This window comes from Xyrauchen texanus, chromosome 10 (assembly GCF_025860055.1).
Source record: "Xyrauchen texanus isolate HMW12.3.18 chromosome 10, RBS_HiC_50CHRs, whole genome shotgun sequence".
NCBI classification, from domain to species: Eukaryota; Metazoa; Chordata; class Actinopteri; order Cypriniformes; family Catostomidae; genus Xyrauchen; species Xyrauchen texanus.
The window spans coordinates 32519933-32538306 of NC_068285.1; the positions used below are offsets into that span (position 1 = coordinate 32519933).

The 18374-nt window shown below is 37.3% G+C and overlaps 1 protein-coding gene across 1 annotated transcript; it reads right to left on the reverse strand.

The window, feature by feature from the left end:
• Nucleotides 1-13642: 13642 nt before the first annotated feature.
• On the reverse strand, nt 13643-16638 carry lratd2a (LRAT domain containing 2a). Its single transcript, XM_052136404.1, has one exon. It carries the CDS (start codon nt 16228-16230, stop codon nt 15412-15414), a length of 819 nt encoding a protein of 272 aa, XP_051992364.1. The 5' UTR covers nt 16231-16638; the 3' UTR covers nt 13643-15411.
• Between the last annotated feature and the right edge of the window lie 1736 nt (nt 16639-18374).

An 18374-nucleotide genomic window follows, 5' to 3' on the forward strand; every position in this document is an offset into this window, starting at 1 on the left:
TTCATGCTGAAATTGGGGCGATACGCCATTATTATTATGTACATATATATATCCTGGCTGAGGGTCCTTCACTTGCGGCATACTCATGCCTAAAAGGACAGCTTCACGCCTAAAAGGGTGGGGCTCAAACACCATAGCCAATATTAGAATATTGGCGTTATTGTAGAGAGGTTTCAACAAGGTCGTGAAGAAGGGAACTCCCTATATGCATTAACAGAACGCAATGTCTCATTCTCGTCTCAGGGAACTGAGGTTACATACGTAAATTTTTCACTTGCAATAATGCAGAGCTGACCCAAACAGACACAGAGAATGAAATGACAGAGAATTAAAAAGTTATTTATTACCTGTGAAGTCTACTATTAGCAGCTCAAACTTCTCACTGAATTTGCTGATTCAGTCACGTTATGCTTTCCTCAGAGTTGTCAGAATGTTCTTTTACCATAATCAAGCTCCTTATTAGAGCTCTGTAGAGTCAACAACAAAGCAAAAAGTCAGATCAAACATTTACACGCTATTTCATTCATGTCAAGACTATGATTTCAGCAGATCTTGCTCACGGTTCAATGGCCATTGTTGAGACCGGAAGTAAGTTTACCTTGCGAGTGGCACCCCCCGGATGTGAGAAATGCAGAAGTGTGAAAAAGGCCTATTAGCTTCCCCTCTGCAGGAGTTTTCAAATCAGGTTTCCCGTTAGTGACACCAAAAACCATTGATTTTGTATGTCTGCAAACCAAACACGATGCGCCAAGTTTGAAAATGTGGAAGCACAAATTATATTTTAATTATGGTGGAGGGCATAGTAAGATTTTCAGTGACATTTCAGTCTGTTTCTCACTCAAAGCTAGCATTTGGCTTCAGAGTGGAAAATAGTTATCTATATAATGTTTTTGTGTGTTTTTGTTCATATTTGTTTATGTTTTATATAATGTCTTTTATTTTTAAGTTTAGTTGTTTCCTTGATCTTGTTTCATGTCATGTGATTTCCTGGTCTTATCATGTGACCCTCATGTTTCATGTGTTTTGTTCTTATTGGTCTTTAGTTTATTAGTCTTGTCTTATCATTGGTTTCTGATTTATTATCTTGTTATTATTTCAGTCTTGTGAATGGTTGTCTTGTAAACTTTTTACCTGTGTCTGTGTATTCAAGCTCTCATGTTTGCCATAATACATTAATAATACATAATAAATTGTCCTTTGACGTAATTTGATCGTGTAATGTTGCTCTTGGTTTGGACCATTGTTTGTTGTTCTTAGTTTCTTAGTCTAGTATAGACTAGTCTAGTCTGGTCTAGTCTTGTCTAGTCAAGTCAAGTCAAGGCTTTTGCAGGTGCTTTTTATTTTATGGAGTATAACAACCTCTGGTAACTTTATATGATTTAATTTTAAGGAAAAGAGCAGTTTGAACATAATTCAAAATTGATCTTTTGGTGTCCACTGAAAAGAGTCAGGCATATGGACTTGGAGCTACATCAGAGTGAGTAAATTATAATATATATATATATATATATATATATATATATATATATATATATATATATATATATATATATATATTTGTAATAAAAACAGAATTTTCTATTTCTTTAAAGGAATAATTCACCCAAAAATTAAAATTCTCTCATCATTTACTCACCCTCATATCATCCCAGATGTGTATGACTTTCTTTTTTCTGCTGAACAGAAATGAAGATTTTTAGAAGAATATTTCAGCTCTGTAGGTCCATACAATACAAGGGAATGGTGACCAGAACTTTTTTTTTAAGTAAAAAAAGCATATAAAGGCAGCATAAAAGTAATCTATATGACTCTATGTGGCCTGAGGATAAGTAAATGATGAGATAATATTTATTTTTGGGTGAACTGTTCCTTAAAGAAAGTGCAAAATTATATTTGACCAACATATGTCTTATTTTGGTCAACTCTTCCAGAGCATACAGTATGTAACACGTGACATTTTTTATTTTTATTTTTTTACTTTTTAATATTAAAGCACTTCTCTGTTATTTGGATTTCTTGCTATAAGCCATCTTTCTTATTAAATGTGAGTGATTTACGCTGATCAGTTTAAATGTTATAAAATCAAGATGTACAGGTGTCATATGCTGTTACCAAATTTCCATAATTGTAAACTGTTGTGAATGTACACAAGAATGTCTTGCATTTTATGACATGTTAAGAACCAACTTGGTACCCACCACTCTTCCTTGTTTTAATGTACACAGTCCTTTGTGCACAGCAGGCAGTCTCGAGTTGACCAGGAGACATTTCATATCAATTACCTTCCTTTAGCCATTTACGTCTCTGACATATATCTTTATGCACCCACCACTGGATCTTAGCAGTAAAGGTGTACTATTATGGATGGCAGGTTTGGGTTGGAGGAGACTTGAGTCAGACAAGAGTAGTGAGAGCACTTTAATGCCGGATAAGGGCAATCCTACACAGCTCTTATCTACATGAGGCAGACCTCAAGACTCCCACTTCTCTTAGATGTATTACTCAATGCATAAAAAATTCCGGTCTCCACACTCTTGAGAGAAGCTTTGATTATTCCCAACACATTTAAGACCTCTTACAAATCCATCAGGCTGGTGCACAATAGCAGTTAATTGATCATTATGTATAATGGAGTGGTCTGATTTTACATTGGACATCAAGTGGCGACCCAACAGCTTGCAAAACAGTTTATCATTGTAATAATTCGGGAAAGGAGGAAGCTGGGACCGGCTTGACAAAACACGTAGACATTTATTGTTGCACTTTTCAGCGTCACACAATAAGGCTTTTCAGCAGACACGTTCAAGACAACATCACACACAAAGATTTCGCTCATGTGTCTCTCTCTCTCCGTCTGCGGCTGTCTCCTCTCCGCAAATACTCCCACCTGGAATGCCAGACTGGTGTGGCACACACGTGGAACTCATTCACCACTTATCTTACCGGCCTCACTCTGCCCAGATGCCGCTCGGCCCCGCCATGCCTGCCAAAATCATAAAAAAGTAAATGGCAATGTCCTTAAAATAAACATTGAGTATATGCTTTAACTGCAGTTAATGTGCTGATAAATGTAAAAAGAATCTGCTCATTCTAAAACACCATTCAAAACATACAACAGAAATGAACATTCACGAAATAGGAGAAATTGGCTAAAAACTAAATGCAATCTGTTTTTGCTTAAACATGGCTGTTCTCCGAATAAAGAAAGTGTTATATGGTGTTTGCATGACATGTTGTCGGCTTAATCAGTGTAAGACTGTGCATGTAAAATAGTTCATATAAATCTTTTAATATTACATGTATGCTCTATGAAAGCATGTTAATAGGTTAAATTATGTTCCACTGAGCATAATGAGCTCATCATCCTATTCCTAAACTTTTATGTAATTTTATCACATTTAATAGATCAGCTCACAATACTGACAAAGGCATCTAATATGTTTTATATGCTAATCTTTCATAACAAAGGCATCTTATGAAATGTGTGTTTCCAAATATGTCACACTTTGCTCACCAAAAACGACATTAATCAAATTAGAATATGGCACTCACGTCTATCAGCACCCAGTGCAGTGACATTCCACTGTGTACCCAGCGTTATGATGCTGCCCAGCATTACAATGAGGTCTCTTGAAGCTCTGGAATTTCCATTGCTTTGATTGACTCAGCAGGTACTCAAGCCCAGAATGATCAAACTATACAATTGTGTGCTCACTGTTGTATTACTTATCCAGAATAAAAATGCAACTCATGGAGCCTGGATGATTGACAGGTTTGGCATGGGCAAAGATAGAATTTTTATATCACCATGTTAAGCTTCAGGTATCAGATTTAGAAGAAATTTTATTATTTAAAGATGAATTGTGTTTCTATGCCACTGGGGTCACTAATTGGTCTTCCATTGGTTGTAGAACAGATGGTAACACCCCAAACTCAGGCCATTGCTCAAGCTAATGTTGCTGTGTCAAGTTGTTAAAGATGCTCAAACAAGCAGAGGAGTTTCAACAATGCTAGTGTTACACTCTTTGGTGAATCAATCTACAAATAGCCTATGTATATTTGTCTCTCTCTGTTTATTAAGCTGGGATATGAGAAATAAAATTATACATATCAGCTTTAAAGTCTGTGTCTTTACACCACCTTTAAAAGGCAGTTCTGAAGGACAAACTCTGAAACCTTTATAAGCTTTCAGAAAACATAACATTCTTTTCAATGTCTGCAATGCAGTAAAGGGACCAAATTCATAAAAAATTGATTGATGTGGTCACACTGAGACAGGGAACACAACTACAATTCATGAGTCCAGCAGTGGTTTCAATGTCCTTATATGTTAGCTTTTGTGTTGCCAATCAAATAACTTTTTCTGAGAAAACACAGATAAATAATCAAACAGGCTTTCCCTTTTCTAGGATGTTCAAAGGAGAAGTGGTTAAAAGAAAAGTTAATTTAGCTGTCAAGTTGTTTGCCTTTCATGTGGTTGAAATAGTAATAATTACTATAAGACAAAATGAACTAAAATAATTCAGATTCAGTCATTATTTGAAGCATTATCAGGGAATAATAAGTGAGCAAATTATCATCACCAGAAGCTGGCATCATTTCTTGTGTTGTTCCAGTATCTAACTGCAGCTAGACTGCAACTTGACACAACATTTTAATGTGGATAAAGACAATTAACCACACAAATTTCACTTGGCACCATCATTTTTAATGACAAGATGCAGATTTGCGCAAATATATCTTCTTAGGCAAACTGTATTCAGCTAAACTTAACTAAAGTCTTTCAGGTGGCATCCAAAATAATCTAAAAACCTTGGAATACAGCTCAAATACTAGACACATTTACCTGGAAAATTGCTATTGTTACTGTTTCTAAAGATTTGACTGTAACGTGATAGGTTTATCTAAAATGAAATTACGGTGTATAAATGATTGTGCATGTTTGAAACGCTGCAATAAACAAACAAATCAAAAAAATACTTTCTTCTATCCAAACTTAATATGCCAAGTCAACTACAAGTGGCCATCTGTAGGTAGATTTCAACAAAAAGTGTAAATGCCTTGGCTCTATGGTGCTGTTACTATGAAATATTGCTCTGTTTGTTTAAATATCCTGAATAGTCAGACATTTGCTTAACCAATGGAGTGATTTTGGGATGGGATTATCTGTTTGGTGACCAATGGAAGACTGTTTGAAAAAAGTCATTGTTTTTGTAGTTCCGTTTGTTGATGGTAGAGGGACAGAAATTACACACTGCGTCTTTAAATTTAAAAAAAATGCTTGTTCTTTCAAGGCAAAAAACTCAAGCTTATATCTTAATTAGTCCTCACATAAGATATTCAAATTTAGCTATACTATAATAATGATCAGTTCTTATAGATTTGCCCAGCAGAATGGTAGATCTAAGGCCACTTGCCTCTGGACAAAATGCCTTTTCATCAAGGTAGTCTCTTATGTAGAATAGCAAGCAAGGATAAAAATTTTCAGAAAGCTCATGTCTAAGATCTCCCTAACAAGAAGACCAATTAAAAAAAGTTGTTTCAAAATTGTGATAAGAAAAGGATGCATAAAAGCGATGTGATGCGATGCTCTAACCCACCCAATTGGGAATGTTAACAGGGAACAATTGTGGCTGTGTTATGTAAAGGTAAGGACCAAACTTTAAATAACATTCATGAAACATCATTGTGAAGTTCTTACAACGTTAGGAGAACACATTCTTAGTGCAACATTGCGTTATTACCATGAAATGACTGTGAGAACTTGCACTGTTTTTAGCAGTAAAAACAAGTCCTTTGCAACTCATTGTAAAAGCAAAGCACAACCTAGACACAACTACAATCAGTCTGTCCTGCCATACTGAGAAATTGAACTAGAAGCACAATTTTCAGAGAAGTGACTGAGAGGCAGGTTATAGCACAGAGTTGCAGGTCTCCTAATAGAAGAAATGGAAGTCCACAGACATCAGCACTCTGTTCGGCTCTTCACAGATTCCGTGTTTTTGAGAGTGGTTAGAAGGAAGCCACTTCTGAGAAAAGGACAACTCATCATGTCTGGAGTTTGCTCCAAGCCATGTGACAAAACCTGAAACCTTCTGAAGAAAAAATTGTGCTCTGATGAGACTAAAACTGAGCTCTTTGGCCTGAGAGTGAAGCGCTATTTGACGCAGACCAAATAGAGCATATGGCATCATACTGCAGGGTTGATTTTCTGCTGGAGGAACTGTGCATTGTGCATATGTTGTCATCAAGGGCACTAAATATGGAGTAAAATATAAGAACATCCTTGAAGAATCTGTTTTAGTTAGCCAGAAATCTGCATCTAGAAAATTAATTTTCCATCAGGACAATGGCCCTAAGCAAAAGCCCTTGCCTAAACCAATTGAATATCTTTGGTATGACTTGACAACTCCTGTTCACTGACGCTCTCATCTACTCTAACAGAACCAATTTTTATTGAAGAATGGGGAAAAATCTAACTTTGCAATGCTCTGACAGACATACAAAAAAAGATCCACAGCTGACATTAAGACTTTGCACAAAGAATTTACAGTGGGTTATTATAGTAAGAGAGCTGTTTATGAATCTATCTACCTGTCTATCTATACATATATATATATATATATATATATATACAGTGCCTTGCGAAAGTATTCGGCCCCCTTGAACTTTTCGACCTTTTGCCACATTTCAGGCTTCAAACATAAAGATATAAAACTGTAATTTTTTGTGAAGAATCAACAACAAGTGGGACACAATCATGAAGTGGAACGAAATTTTTGGATATTTCAAGCTTTTTTAACAAATAAAAAACTGAAAAATTGGGCATGCAAAATTATTCTCCAGAAGTTCAGTGAGGATCTCTGAATGATCCAATGTTGACCTAAATGACTAATGATGATAAATAGAATCCACCTGTGTGTAATCAAGTCTCCGTATAAATGCACCTGCTCTGTGATAGTCTCAGAGGTCCGTTTAAAGCACAGAGAGCATCATGAAGAACAAGGAACACACCAGGCAGGTCCGAGATACTGTTGTGGAGAAGTTTAAAGCCGGATTTGGATACAGAAAGATTTCCCAAGCTTTAAACATCCCAAGGAGCACTGTGCAATGAAGGAGTATCAGACCACTGCAAATCTACCAAGACCCGGCCGTCCCTCTAAACTTTCAGCTCATACAAGGAGAAGACTGATCAGAGATGCAGCCAAGAGGCCCATGATCACTCTGGATGAACTGCAGAGATCTACAGCTGAGGTGGGAGACTCTGTCCATAGGACAACAATCAGTCGTATACTGCACAAATCTGGCCTTTATGGAAGAGTGGCAAGAAGAAAGCCATTTCTTAAGGATATCCATAAAAAGTGTCATTTAAAGTTTGCCACAAGCCACCTGGGAGACACACCAAACATGTGGAAGAAGGTGCTCTGGTCAGATGAAACCAAAATCGAACTTTTTGGCAACAATGCAAAACGTTATGTTTGGCGTAAAAACAACACAGCTCATCACCCTGAACACACCATCCCCACTGTCAAACATGGTGGTGGCAGCATCATGGTTTGGGCCTGCTTTTCTTCAGCAGGGACAGGGAAGATGGTTAAAATTGATGGGAAGATGGATGGAGGCAAATACAGGACCATTCTGGAAGAAAACCTGATGGAGTCTGCAAAAGACCTGAGACTGGGACGGAGATTTGTCTTCCAACAAGACAATGATCCAAAACATAAAGCAAAATCTACAATGGAATGGTTCACAAATAAACATATCCAGGTGTTAGAATGGCCAAGTCAAAGTCCAGACCTGAATCCAATCGAGAATCTGTGGAAAGAACTGAAAACTGCTGTTCACAAACGCTCTCCATCCAACCTCACTGAGCTCGAGCTGTTTTGCAAGGAGGAATGGGCAAAAATGTCAGTCTCTCGATGTGCAAAACTGATAGAGACATACCCCAAGCGACTTACAGCTGTAATCGCAGCAAAAGGTGGCGCTACGAAGTATTAACTTAAGGGGGCTGAATAATTTTGCACGCCCAATTTTTCAGTTTTTTATTTGTTAAAAAAGTTTGAAATATCCAATAATTTCCGTTCCACTTAATGATTGTGTCCCACTTGTTGTTGATTCTTCACAAAAAATTACAGTTTTATATCTTTATGTTTGAAACCTGAAATGTGGCAAAAGGTCGAAAAGTTCAAGGGGGCCGAATACTTTCGCAAGGCACTGTATATATATATGGATATAATATATAATAAGGATTTGGGCATTTCACCCTCTACAGTGCACAATATATTTAAAAGATTCAAGGAATCTGGTCAAATCTCAGTGCATAAAGGGCAAGACGAAAACCACTTCTGAATGCGCGTGATCTCTGATCCCTCAGACGTCACTGTCTTAAAAAACATCATTCATCTGTAATGGATATCATGGGCTTGGGATTACTTAAGTAAACCTTTGTTAGTCAATACCACTCACCGCTGCATCCACAGATGCAAGTTAAGACTTTACTCTGCAAAGCAGAAGCCCAACATCAACACTGTCCAGAAGCGCTGCCGACTTCTCTGGGCTCGGCCTCATCTTAGATGGAAAGCAGAACAGTGGAACTGTGTTTTCATTTTGTCTGCCTTTCAAATAAAAACACAGCTGTCATGTTCTCAGGCCAAAGAGGAAATTAAACATCCAAGCTGTTATCAGCGTCAGGTCCAAACTCCAGTCTGTATGGGCCAGGAGTGTGTCATGGCATGGGTAACTCGCACATTAATGCAGATAGATATGTACACATTTTGGAGTAACATATACTATCATCTAGCACCGTCTTTTCCAGGGATGTCCCTGCATTTTCCAGCTGGACAACATCAAACCACATACTGCCCGGATTACAAGTGCATGGCTGTGTAAGCAGAGAGTGTAGGTGCTAGATTGGCCTGCCTGCACTCCTGACCATCTCCAGTTGAGCATGTGTGGTGCATTATGTAGCACACCGTATGGCAATGAAGACCCCAAACAATTGTGCAGCTGAAGACCTGCATAATGGATGAATGGGGGAAATTCCACTTTCTAAACTTAACAAACTTGTGTCTTCAGTGCCCAAACACTTAACAAGTGTTATTAGAATAAATTGTGATGTTACACAGTGTAAAACACTCGACTGTACCAACTTGTTTGTAGTGTGTTGCAATCATCTGATTTAAAATGACTGTTCATAAAAAAAAACAATGTAAAACATCATATAATGTGTAGTTGTAGTGCTTTCAATACAGCAACGGGTGAATATAATTTACAAATTACAATTACAAATTATTTTTGTTTTTATTAGCATTTTTCATACTGTCCCAACTTTTTCGGAATTGGGGTTGTGTATTGTGGCATGGGGGCGTGGTCATGTGTCGGTCTGCGGGAGAGAGAGAGAGAGCGGTAAGGCTTGTCACCTGGTTTATAATTAACCCTAACACCTGTGTCTTGTTGGAGTGATGCGGAGAGATACATTTAGACAGAGAGAGAGATAGTTTACGGACATGTCCGTCATGTGCGTTTGTGTCTTTTTAAGTTTATCATTAAAACTATTATTTATATTGTCAAGCCGGTTCTCGCTTCCTCCTTCCCATTGGACCAAAAAAATGGAATGCGTTAAAGTTTAACGGGAACAAATCTTTAAAGGAATGTTCTGGGTTCAATACAAGTTAAGCTCAATCAACTGCATTTGTAGCATAATGTTGATTACAAAAATAAATAAATAAACAAATAAATAAATTCAGCTAGTCCCTCCTTTTCTTTAACAAAAGCAAAAATCTGGGTTCCAGTGAGGCACTTACAATGGAAGTTAATGGGGCCAAGCCGTGAACTTTCAAATACTTACTGTTTAGCCACAAAATGGTAACATTATGCATGTTAACATGATTAGTGATAAAATCGCTCACTAACCTAAATTTGTGTAAATTGATATCCAATTTTTCAACTGCTTTGCCATGAACTTGTAACGCTGTAAAAAAAACTTTACAGCTCAAATAATACACAAGTTGTAACAGAAGAATTATTGCAAGTACTTTTATAAAATTATAAGCTTCACATTTCTGCCTTTAAACTGTCCAAATATTGCCTCACTGTAACTTCGATTTTTGCCTCTTCTCTTTGTTTTTTGTGCCAATCAACATCTGCCACAAATGCTGTCAATTGAGTTTAACTTGTATTGAAACCAGAATATTTCTTTAACTTCTTCCAAGCAGTTGGCCCAGCTATGTAATGTTCTGCCTCAGTTCTATTGATGAGCATGTTATGTTCATTCTGTAATATTTTTTTCTCTCTCAATGACATCCTTCACCTGTTTAGATCTCTATACAGTGCTTTATACTCTAGTTGCCTACTCTGCATTGTGCAGGGACTTGTTTTGCAAGTATTCAAGACATGGCCAACTTTTTCTTGAGCTTATCCTGTATTGGGTTGAATAATAAAAGGAATTTTTGCTCATTATTTGGCTCATAAAATTTTGAAAAAATGTGGCATACGCTGAAACAGGCTATCAACAATAGTAACAGCAGCTGCTTCTTGTTTACCTCTTTAACACAGAAAGACTCAAAATATGAGAGGTGAAAAAGCAAATTGACTGCAAGAACTTCCTTCCTATTTATTGCTGCACTTAAACTGGTATCCTCTGTAGTGTCTCTCATGTGTGTCTAGTGAAGCACATGGGAGGCTGGCGTTAGAGGTATTTAATTTGGTGTTACCGTGATACAATCACGCCAGAATTCTGAGTCATTCCTTCCACCATTATGACAACAAATGCAGGTGTCATAAAGCTGGTAGCGGCTTAATCGTCAATATTTGCATAATTTAAATATGGCTTTAAACAATTTAAGTGGGCACTTTGTAAACCCCTAAGGATATCAAAGGTATATCATTAAAGGACACGCTGGTACCTTGCATGGTAATTTGCAAGAAAATCGTGACTGCAGGACATAATTAAAATATGATCAAATTGAACGCTTCAGACAACGCAGCTAAAAATAGTGGATTAAAATAATGACTCAGGTGTGAAGAGATAATGAGAAGTGTGAAAAAAGTTTTGGTAAAACATGTTTGAAAATATTTTCAAACCATTTAATAACTGAGAAATTAGTCACTCAGGTTCACCTCAACCCAGGTTATCTAAGGTAAGCTAAGGACAAAGTGACTTGACGAATGTGTCAATGGGTATATTTTATTTAAAGGAATATTTTTAATACCTTTTTGAGATAATTCAATTTTTTATTTGCTTATTTGTAATTACAATTATTTTGCTTAATCGTAGTGCGAGGGCACTTTTAAGCTTCTGCCGTCTGGTTGCTTCGGCAGTGGGCGGAACTTACACAAAAGCGGCAATCCCATTGGTTAGCCCTCAAACGTCACAGTCCCCGTTTTGATTCAGCAAATCAGTTCGGGCTAACGCAGACAACGTGATTAATATTAATGAGCCCAACAGCCTGCCAGGCATTAGCGCGACAGACACAGCTATTGACAATATGCAATCCACAAGACGTGAGCACAAAGAAAAGTAATATTTGACCATTATAAGTTAATGTTGTTAAACAAAAGAAAACAAAATTTGGTAACTTTTAGCAAGTTTTTAATCTCGGACCTCTTTATGACCTCTTTATTGTTAGTCTTTTTCCCTGAAACACTGAATGACCAATAGTGGAGAGTGGGGTTAGATGAGCTTGTGGGTAAATTGACCCACCCATTTTATCTAGGCAACTGTACATACTTTCAGTCATGTGAACTTGTAAGAAGGCTCTATCTGGGTGTGAAGAGAAGCACATGGGAAAGAGGGAAGCATATTTTTATTTAAAACAAAAAGTGTTTTTTTGCATTCGATGTTTAATGACTGTTGTGCCATAGCAAATGTAGTTAGGTACAACATTACATATGCATGTTCTATTCACTCTATTCAATTTGCCTCCATCTAATTTTTTCTTGTATATAGGAGACAATGTATGTAAAAATTGGCTCATCTTTCTCTACTCTCCTCTAACGTCTCATGCACAACAACCAGCCAAAAATCTGAAGGGGACAGACATCCTGGATTTTTTTCATTATGGTCATGTGTGTGACAACAATGACCATGTCGTTGTCTAAACAATGGTGTTCTTTGGCTTAAGGAACATTTTTATGCTTTGATTGTTTGGTTCTGGCTGACAGGACTAATGTTTGAAATATTTGACTGCAGTCAAACTTTTTGTTTAATATGAAAATGTTAATTCATGGTTCCTACATTTTAGTTATAATTATTAAAGTTCTATAATAAGAATTGCTTGATTGGCAGATGTTTCTTATAAGTTCAATTGTTATTCAAATTCTATCACATATTCTTTAAAAAAAAATTATATATTCCTAATTTTTGTATTTTTTATTAATTAGTTCACAAGTTAAACTAATCCTGCAATGAATATAGTGAATGTGTTTGGCTCACTGTCCCTGGCGGAGGGCTTGAGGCTCAAGATGTGACCCAAGCTCAAATACCCCCACGGGCTTAGTTTAGTTATTAATGAATAGACAGGGGGAGTTGGGGTGGTGGAGGGATGCCGGAAGTATCGTTGCTGCTTACCTCCGTTTAAGCAGCTGTTATATATGTGGTCGGTCAGATTAAATGAACACGTTCCTCCCGGACTTTGTTATGAAAATAGAGTGGCTGATGAGATTTTGAATATACATTTTTCTAGGGAACACAAAAGTATTTGATATCTGGTCATTTTGGACTGCCGAGAAACATGAAGGCTCTCCTCATTATCAAATCTGTATCTGTGACCTAATATTATACTGTACTTAAAACATGCAAAGCAATACTGGAGCAAAAATAAGATCACATACTATTTGGGAAATATCACCAACTCACACAGATAAGCAAGGGGACAGAAACCAGTACTCAGTTCACAAAGAACAGTTGCATTGAATCAGATCACATTTAAATCATTACTGACTAAATGCTCATCGGGGGACTGTTGTCTCAAACTGGCAATAGTGTTGGCTTTCCAATGACTCACAAAGAGTGTCTTGTTGCCATTGTGGGCAACCATTACTCACTCAAAGTATGGCAGTTGTAATTACTTCCCTGTTCCCCAGCATCACTTTGTTTACCGAGTGTGGCCCTGTAGCAGTGCGATTGGGCGCAAATAATAAAACACCCTTTCCTCCTCCAACAAAACACGTCATATATGGCGTATCTCAAAGGCAATTCTCCTGTTGACATAAGTCACTGTGACATTATGTGCCATTGTGTGTTGCTGACTGTTCAGAATGTCCACCTGGTGCTTTCTCATAAGCAAAGTTGGAGGTCAAATTCCAGTTTGGACAAAACATTTGACTGATCAACATCTCAAAATCTCACGGCTGAATGGCTCACTTCTGTGAACTAATACCTGTGGCACTTCTCAGGAATCGTATTTTAGTGTTTTGAAGGAGTGATGAAAAAAGCATAGCCCCGTATTTTAGTGTTTTGAAGCAGTGATGAAAAAAAGCATAGCCTATAGGCCATTATATGACTGATTATTAACCAGTTTGATCAGTAATCTCTAATTCAATTCACACACACAGGCACAGATTCAACTTCACAAGTGGGAGGACCAATCCAACTTTGGCAGCATTGCAAATAATAAGATAAGATTCAACTTTATTGTGCAGAGTACAGGTACAGAGCCAATGAAATGCAGTTGTTTTCGCATATCCCAACTAAGCTGGGGTCAGAGCGCAGGGTCAGCCATGAAACAGCACCCCTGGAGCAGATAGGGTCCCCCCAACTTTGAACCCCCAACCTTTCAGTCAGTAACCCAGAGCCTTAACAGCTGAGCTACCACTGGCCCAAGTTGTGGAGAGTTTGGAGGGCAAATACTGTGTTTTCTCTGGCAGTAGATTTCTATGTTAGTTTCAAATACCTGCTTCAAAAACCACTTATATTAGAATATATTTTTGTGAATTCTACCCCCCAAAGAAATGTTTAATGTTATATTTTGTTATAGCTATCTTAAGCTCTATGTAAGCAAGCAAACATGATAAAACCACCGGCATACATTAAAGCATATTATGATGGCAGATTTTTCAAAAAGATTCAATAAGTTAAGCTCAATCGACAGCATTTAAGGTATAATGTTGCTAACCATATAAATAAATTCTGACTTATGACTCCTTTAAACAAAGGCAAAAATCGAGGGTACAGTAAGGCACTTACAATGGAAGTCAATGTGGCCAATCTGTAAATGTTAAAATACAAATTATTTCAAAAGTATAGTCATAAGACGCAAACAATGTTTGTGTTATAAAATCGCTTACTAACCATTTCTGTGTAAAGTTATATTCAGTTTTACAACTTTGTTGCCATGGTGTCTTAATGATGTAAACCCTTAAATCCTAAAACAACTGTAACATTACAAGTAACATTGACTTTTTTTTTTTTTAAGAAAAGGAGGAGATGAGTCAGAATATTTTGTGGTAATCAACATTTTTCCACAAATGCTGTCGATTGAGCTTAATTTGTATTAAACCCGGAATGTACAGTACCTTTAATGTCAGATCAGGATGTCAAATGTGTTTTTAATGTCATAAATTTATGAAATGTATCAATTACAATATTTGTTGGCCAAAACAATGTTTGATATTTTTGTCGTTTCATGAATTGTATTGTGCCTCAAATTTTTTTTACCCTTCAAATTTTGGTCAAAAGCTTAAATTAGTCTGGTTAATGTAGAAGTTTTAAAGAGAGGTGTAGATTTGGTTTTGGTGGTGGTGATGGAGGGGAAGTGAAGGCATTGTTGAAATCACTGTGATTTCAACAATGCCCCCTTCTGATGGTTGACGTGAACATTAACAGAAGGTCCTGACCTGTATCTGGATGATTTTATACACTGCACTACTGCCACATGACTGTCTGATTAGATAATCGCATGAATAAGTAGGTGTAGAGGTGTACCTAATAAAGTGGTCACTGAGTGTATTCACTCAGTATATTCAGTGACCTGTAACTTTATTCTTGGGCAATAATGGTGAAAATGGTGAAAATGTTCAACAGCTTTTTTTTGTTGCCATGTTACTCTGCAGAAACTGACTTTAGAACATAAACCTACCCTGAGAAATATTCAATGTTGTAAAAAGTGTGAAAAAAGGAGATGAGAAAAGGAGGAATAACTCAGTAGGAGGGCAGACTTGGTGGATTCAGTCATGATTTACTTTCTTGTGCTAAAACTTTCAGAAAGTATGGTCCACATATGGTGATTTATATAACTCATAGAGCCTTGTACATAATAGAGAACAGTTCTTGAGAGCCAGTCTATTTGAAACAAAATTATCCGACTGAAAATACACTTTTAAGACTTAAAATGTATGCATTTATCATCATAACGCGTGATGTCAGAGATCAACACATTGAATGCTCCATATCTGTCCTCAACCTGTTGCATGTCATTGAACGTTTGCTTCACTCCTGCTGCTTCCGCTGTTGCTCAAATGTTGAGCCAGTTCTTGAATAACAGCCGCTTTACCGATCTGATCGTTTCTCCTCTTTTCCATGATCACATCCTCCAAACTCTGAAACTCCAGCACATGCGACTGCTTATCAGGCAAAAGCAGCTTTAATCTGTACGGTTGTTTTCCGATGCGTATCTCTCCTCCCATTTTAAACTCGCGTTTACCGAATTTGCACCAGGCGGCGAAACACTCTGAGTTTCTCCAACTCAATTCTCCGTCTTTCGTCCCGACCTGCTCCATCGCGTTCTGCACCACCACCTCGGGACTGAGGGCTTTGAATTTATACAGCTCGTTCACGATCCTTCCCCTCCTGCCCTGGCTGGCATCGGTCAGGAAACTGTTCTTGACCTCCGCCCGGTGCAGGTGCGCCACCTGAAAGTCGCCGACGTACACAGCCCAGTGCGGGTACTGCCCGGTGGACACGAACTCCAGCAGATCCCCGGGCTTACACTTGTTTAATACATTCTCCGGGCTGAGAGTCTCTGTGTCTTTCGCGATGACACTCTTCTCGTAAATACACTCGTCGCGATGATAAACGGCGCAGCCCAGCTCGTTTCGTTTGTCGTAGTGCTTCTCTTCCTGATTCTGCTCCGATCCATCGACATGACGATCGTCCAGTTCGTCGTCGTCCGCCGCGAAAATGTACGAGACCCCGATCCGCGGGACGTCTTCTTCGGCGTCGAATCCGTTCGGGTCTGTCGTGGGAACTTCGGCGTAACTTAGGTGTGACAGTTTGTCAACCTGGTTGCCCATAAATGCCACTTCTCAGGCGGACGGATGGAGTGAAATGAGCTCCACCTGTTACGAGCAGACCGATATCGACATTTGGAAGTAGCCTACACTGCGATGCTCTGGATATGCGGATAATTTAATAGTAAACCTGAATCTCTACTTCCGATCCACATATGGCAAGCCGTTTCAACATGTCAACTTACTCTCCAGATGAAATGGTTCATGTACAGTAGCTAGTGTTGTTTGTCTGTCATCCGCGCAGTTAGTAGTCTGCTCACACCTGATGCCTCCAAGCTGAAAGTTCTTCAAAGCTTCATTTACAAATGGCTGGCATTAATAACATGTTGCTTGCGGAAAGATAAAGAAGAGAGTGTCTGTGCCACTGCCTTGACTAAAACGCATTGCTATTTGAAGTGTACTTGTGTGTTTGTCGACTCCAACAGGCAGAGTTGGATGAAAACCAACCACAGCAACACTTCACATATCATTTAAAGAGATAGAACACTTTACAACGTCATCAAGAGACATAAACCAGTCTATGGATATTTGTTACAGTTCATGTTACACATATGTTAATAATTACATCATAAAAAATAACATACAGCACACAGTAGGCTATAAAGTAAATGCTATTCATCTGTTTTATGCAGGCAGTGCTGGCAAGTAATGGATTGCTTGTAATCTGCATTATGTACCGGTATCAGGTTACAAAATGAAGTACTTGTAATTAGATTAAATTACATTTTAAAATACTCACAATAAGATTACAGTTACTTTTTGAAGGATTAAACGATTACATATTAATCAGCCAAAGGCAGTCATTTTTTCATAATTTACTGATCCCTCAAATTCGAATTTTTTTATATTAAAAAATGTTTCATTATAAATCAGATTACAGCTGATAAATGTTTGGGAAGTTGGTTGCCGAACTGATTGCATTAGTGTGTTTAGTTCATTTTAGTTTAGTGAATTGCTGTTGAACTCATCTTCAAAAATGATCATGAATGCGCTTTTGACAACTTTGGTAACATTACCCTGAAGAATATAGATTTTTTTATATTAATAAATTCTTGTTCAGTTTTAGTTCAAGTTAATGTTGTTAACTATAATGTTAACAAATGTAACCCTATTTTAAAGTGTTGTCATGTTTTCTTTAATGCATTTAACAACATTGTCTAAATGGTATAGGCATATCCTACTCAAATGCATGTGACATTAAATACAAAATAGTATCCAAAAGTAATACAAAAGCAATCAGATTAGATTACTTTAAAATTGTAATCCAAGAGATTATTTGAATGACTACAATTTTAGTAGCATCATTTGTAATTAGTACCAGATTACAATTCAGAAGTAATTTGCCCTGTGTATAGACTACTTTTGTTATTACAGTACATTGTAACTTGATTACAAATCTGAATTGTGACATAAAATTATGTAAATGCTTCATTTTAGTGATATTTTCAGTGAAAGAGTAAATGCTTTAAAATATCAACAAAATATTTTGTTTTGTTTTATGGTAAAATTAGCTGGTAACAAATAATTGTTTAAAAATGTCCATCATTTGATTGAATGTAAAAAAAAAAAAAAATAATAAGCAAAACTAAATTGGTTAACAGGTATATACCATAACACATATGGGAAAATGTAATGTAATTATACAATGTAATTTTTTCAGATGTAAAAAGATGTATGATTTTACCGTATAAATAATGGTAACAATTTATATTAGGTTTTACAAGAGAGTGCATGTACTTTTACAGTAAACTGAGGCTACATCTACATTAATACATAAAATTAAGTTTCAAAACGTGCTCTGTCCACACTAGCGTTTTCAAGTATTTTCCAAAAGCTGCTCATCCACACTGAAACGTATGAAAACGCTTTAAATACTGCGCATGCGGAAAATCCCCGGTTTGTGTAAGGTCTGAAACGTAATTGTCCTCGTGTTCCGTTGCCGGACACTAATTCCGAGTAAACTTCCCTTCGCCTTTGAAGGAACACATTGTGATGGTTGTACAAAGTATAACCTAAGTAATAAGTACCCTCCATCTAAGATGAGACCGAGCCCAGAGAAGTCAGCAGTGCTTCTGAACAGTGTTGATGTAGCACTTCTGCTTTGCATATTAAAGTATTAACTTGTATCTGTGGATGCAGCAGCAAGT

What these genes read in the sequence shown, in the direction of transcription:
- lratd2a (XM_052136404.1), bottom strand. Translation starts at nt 16,230, where the DNA reads ATGGGCAACCAGGTTGACAAACTGTCACACCTAAGTTACGCCGAAGTT.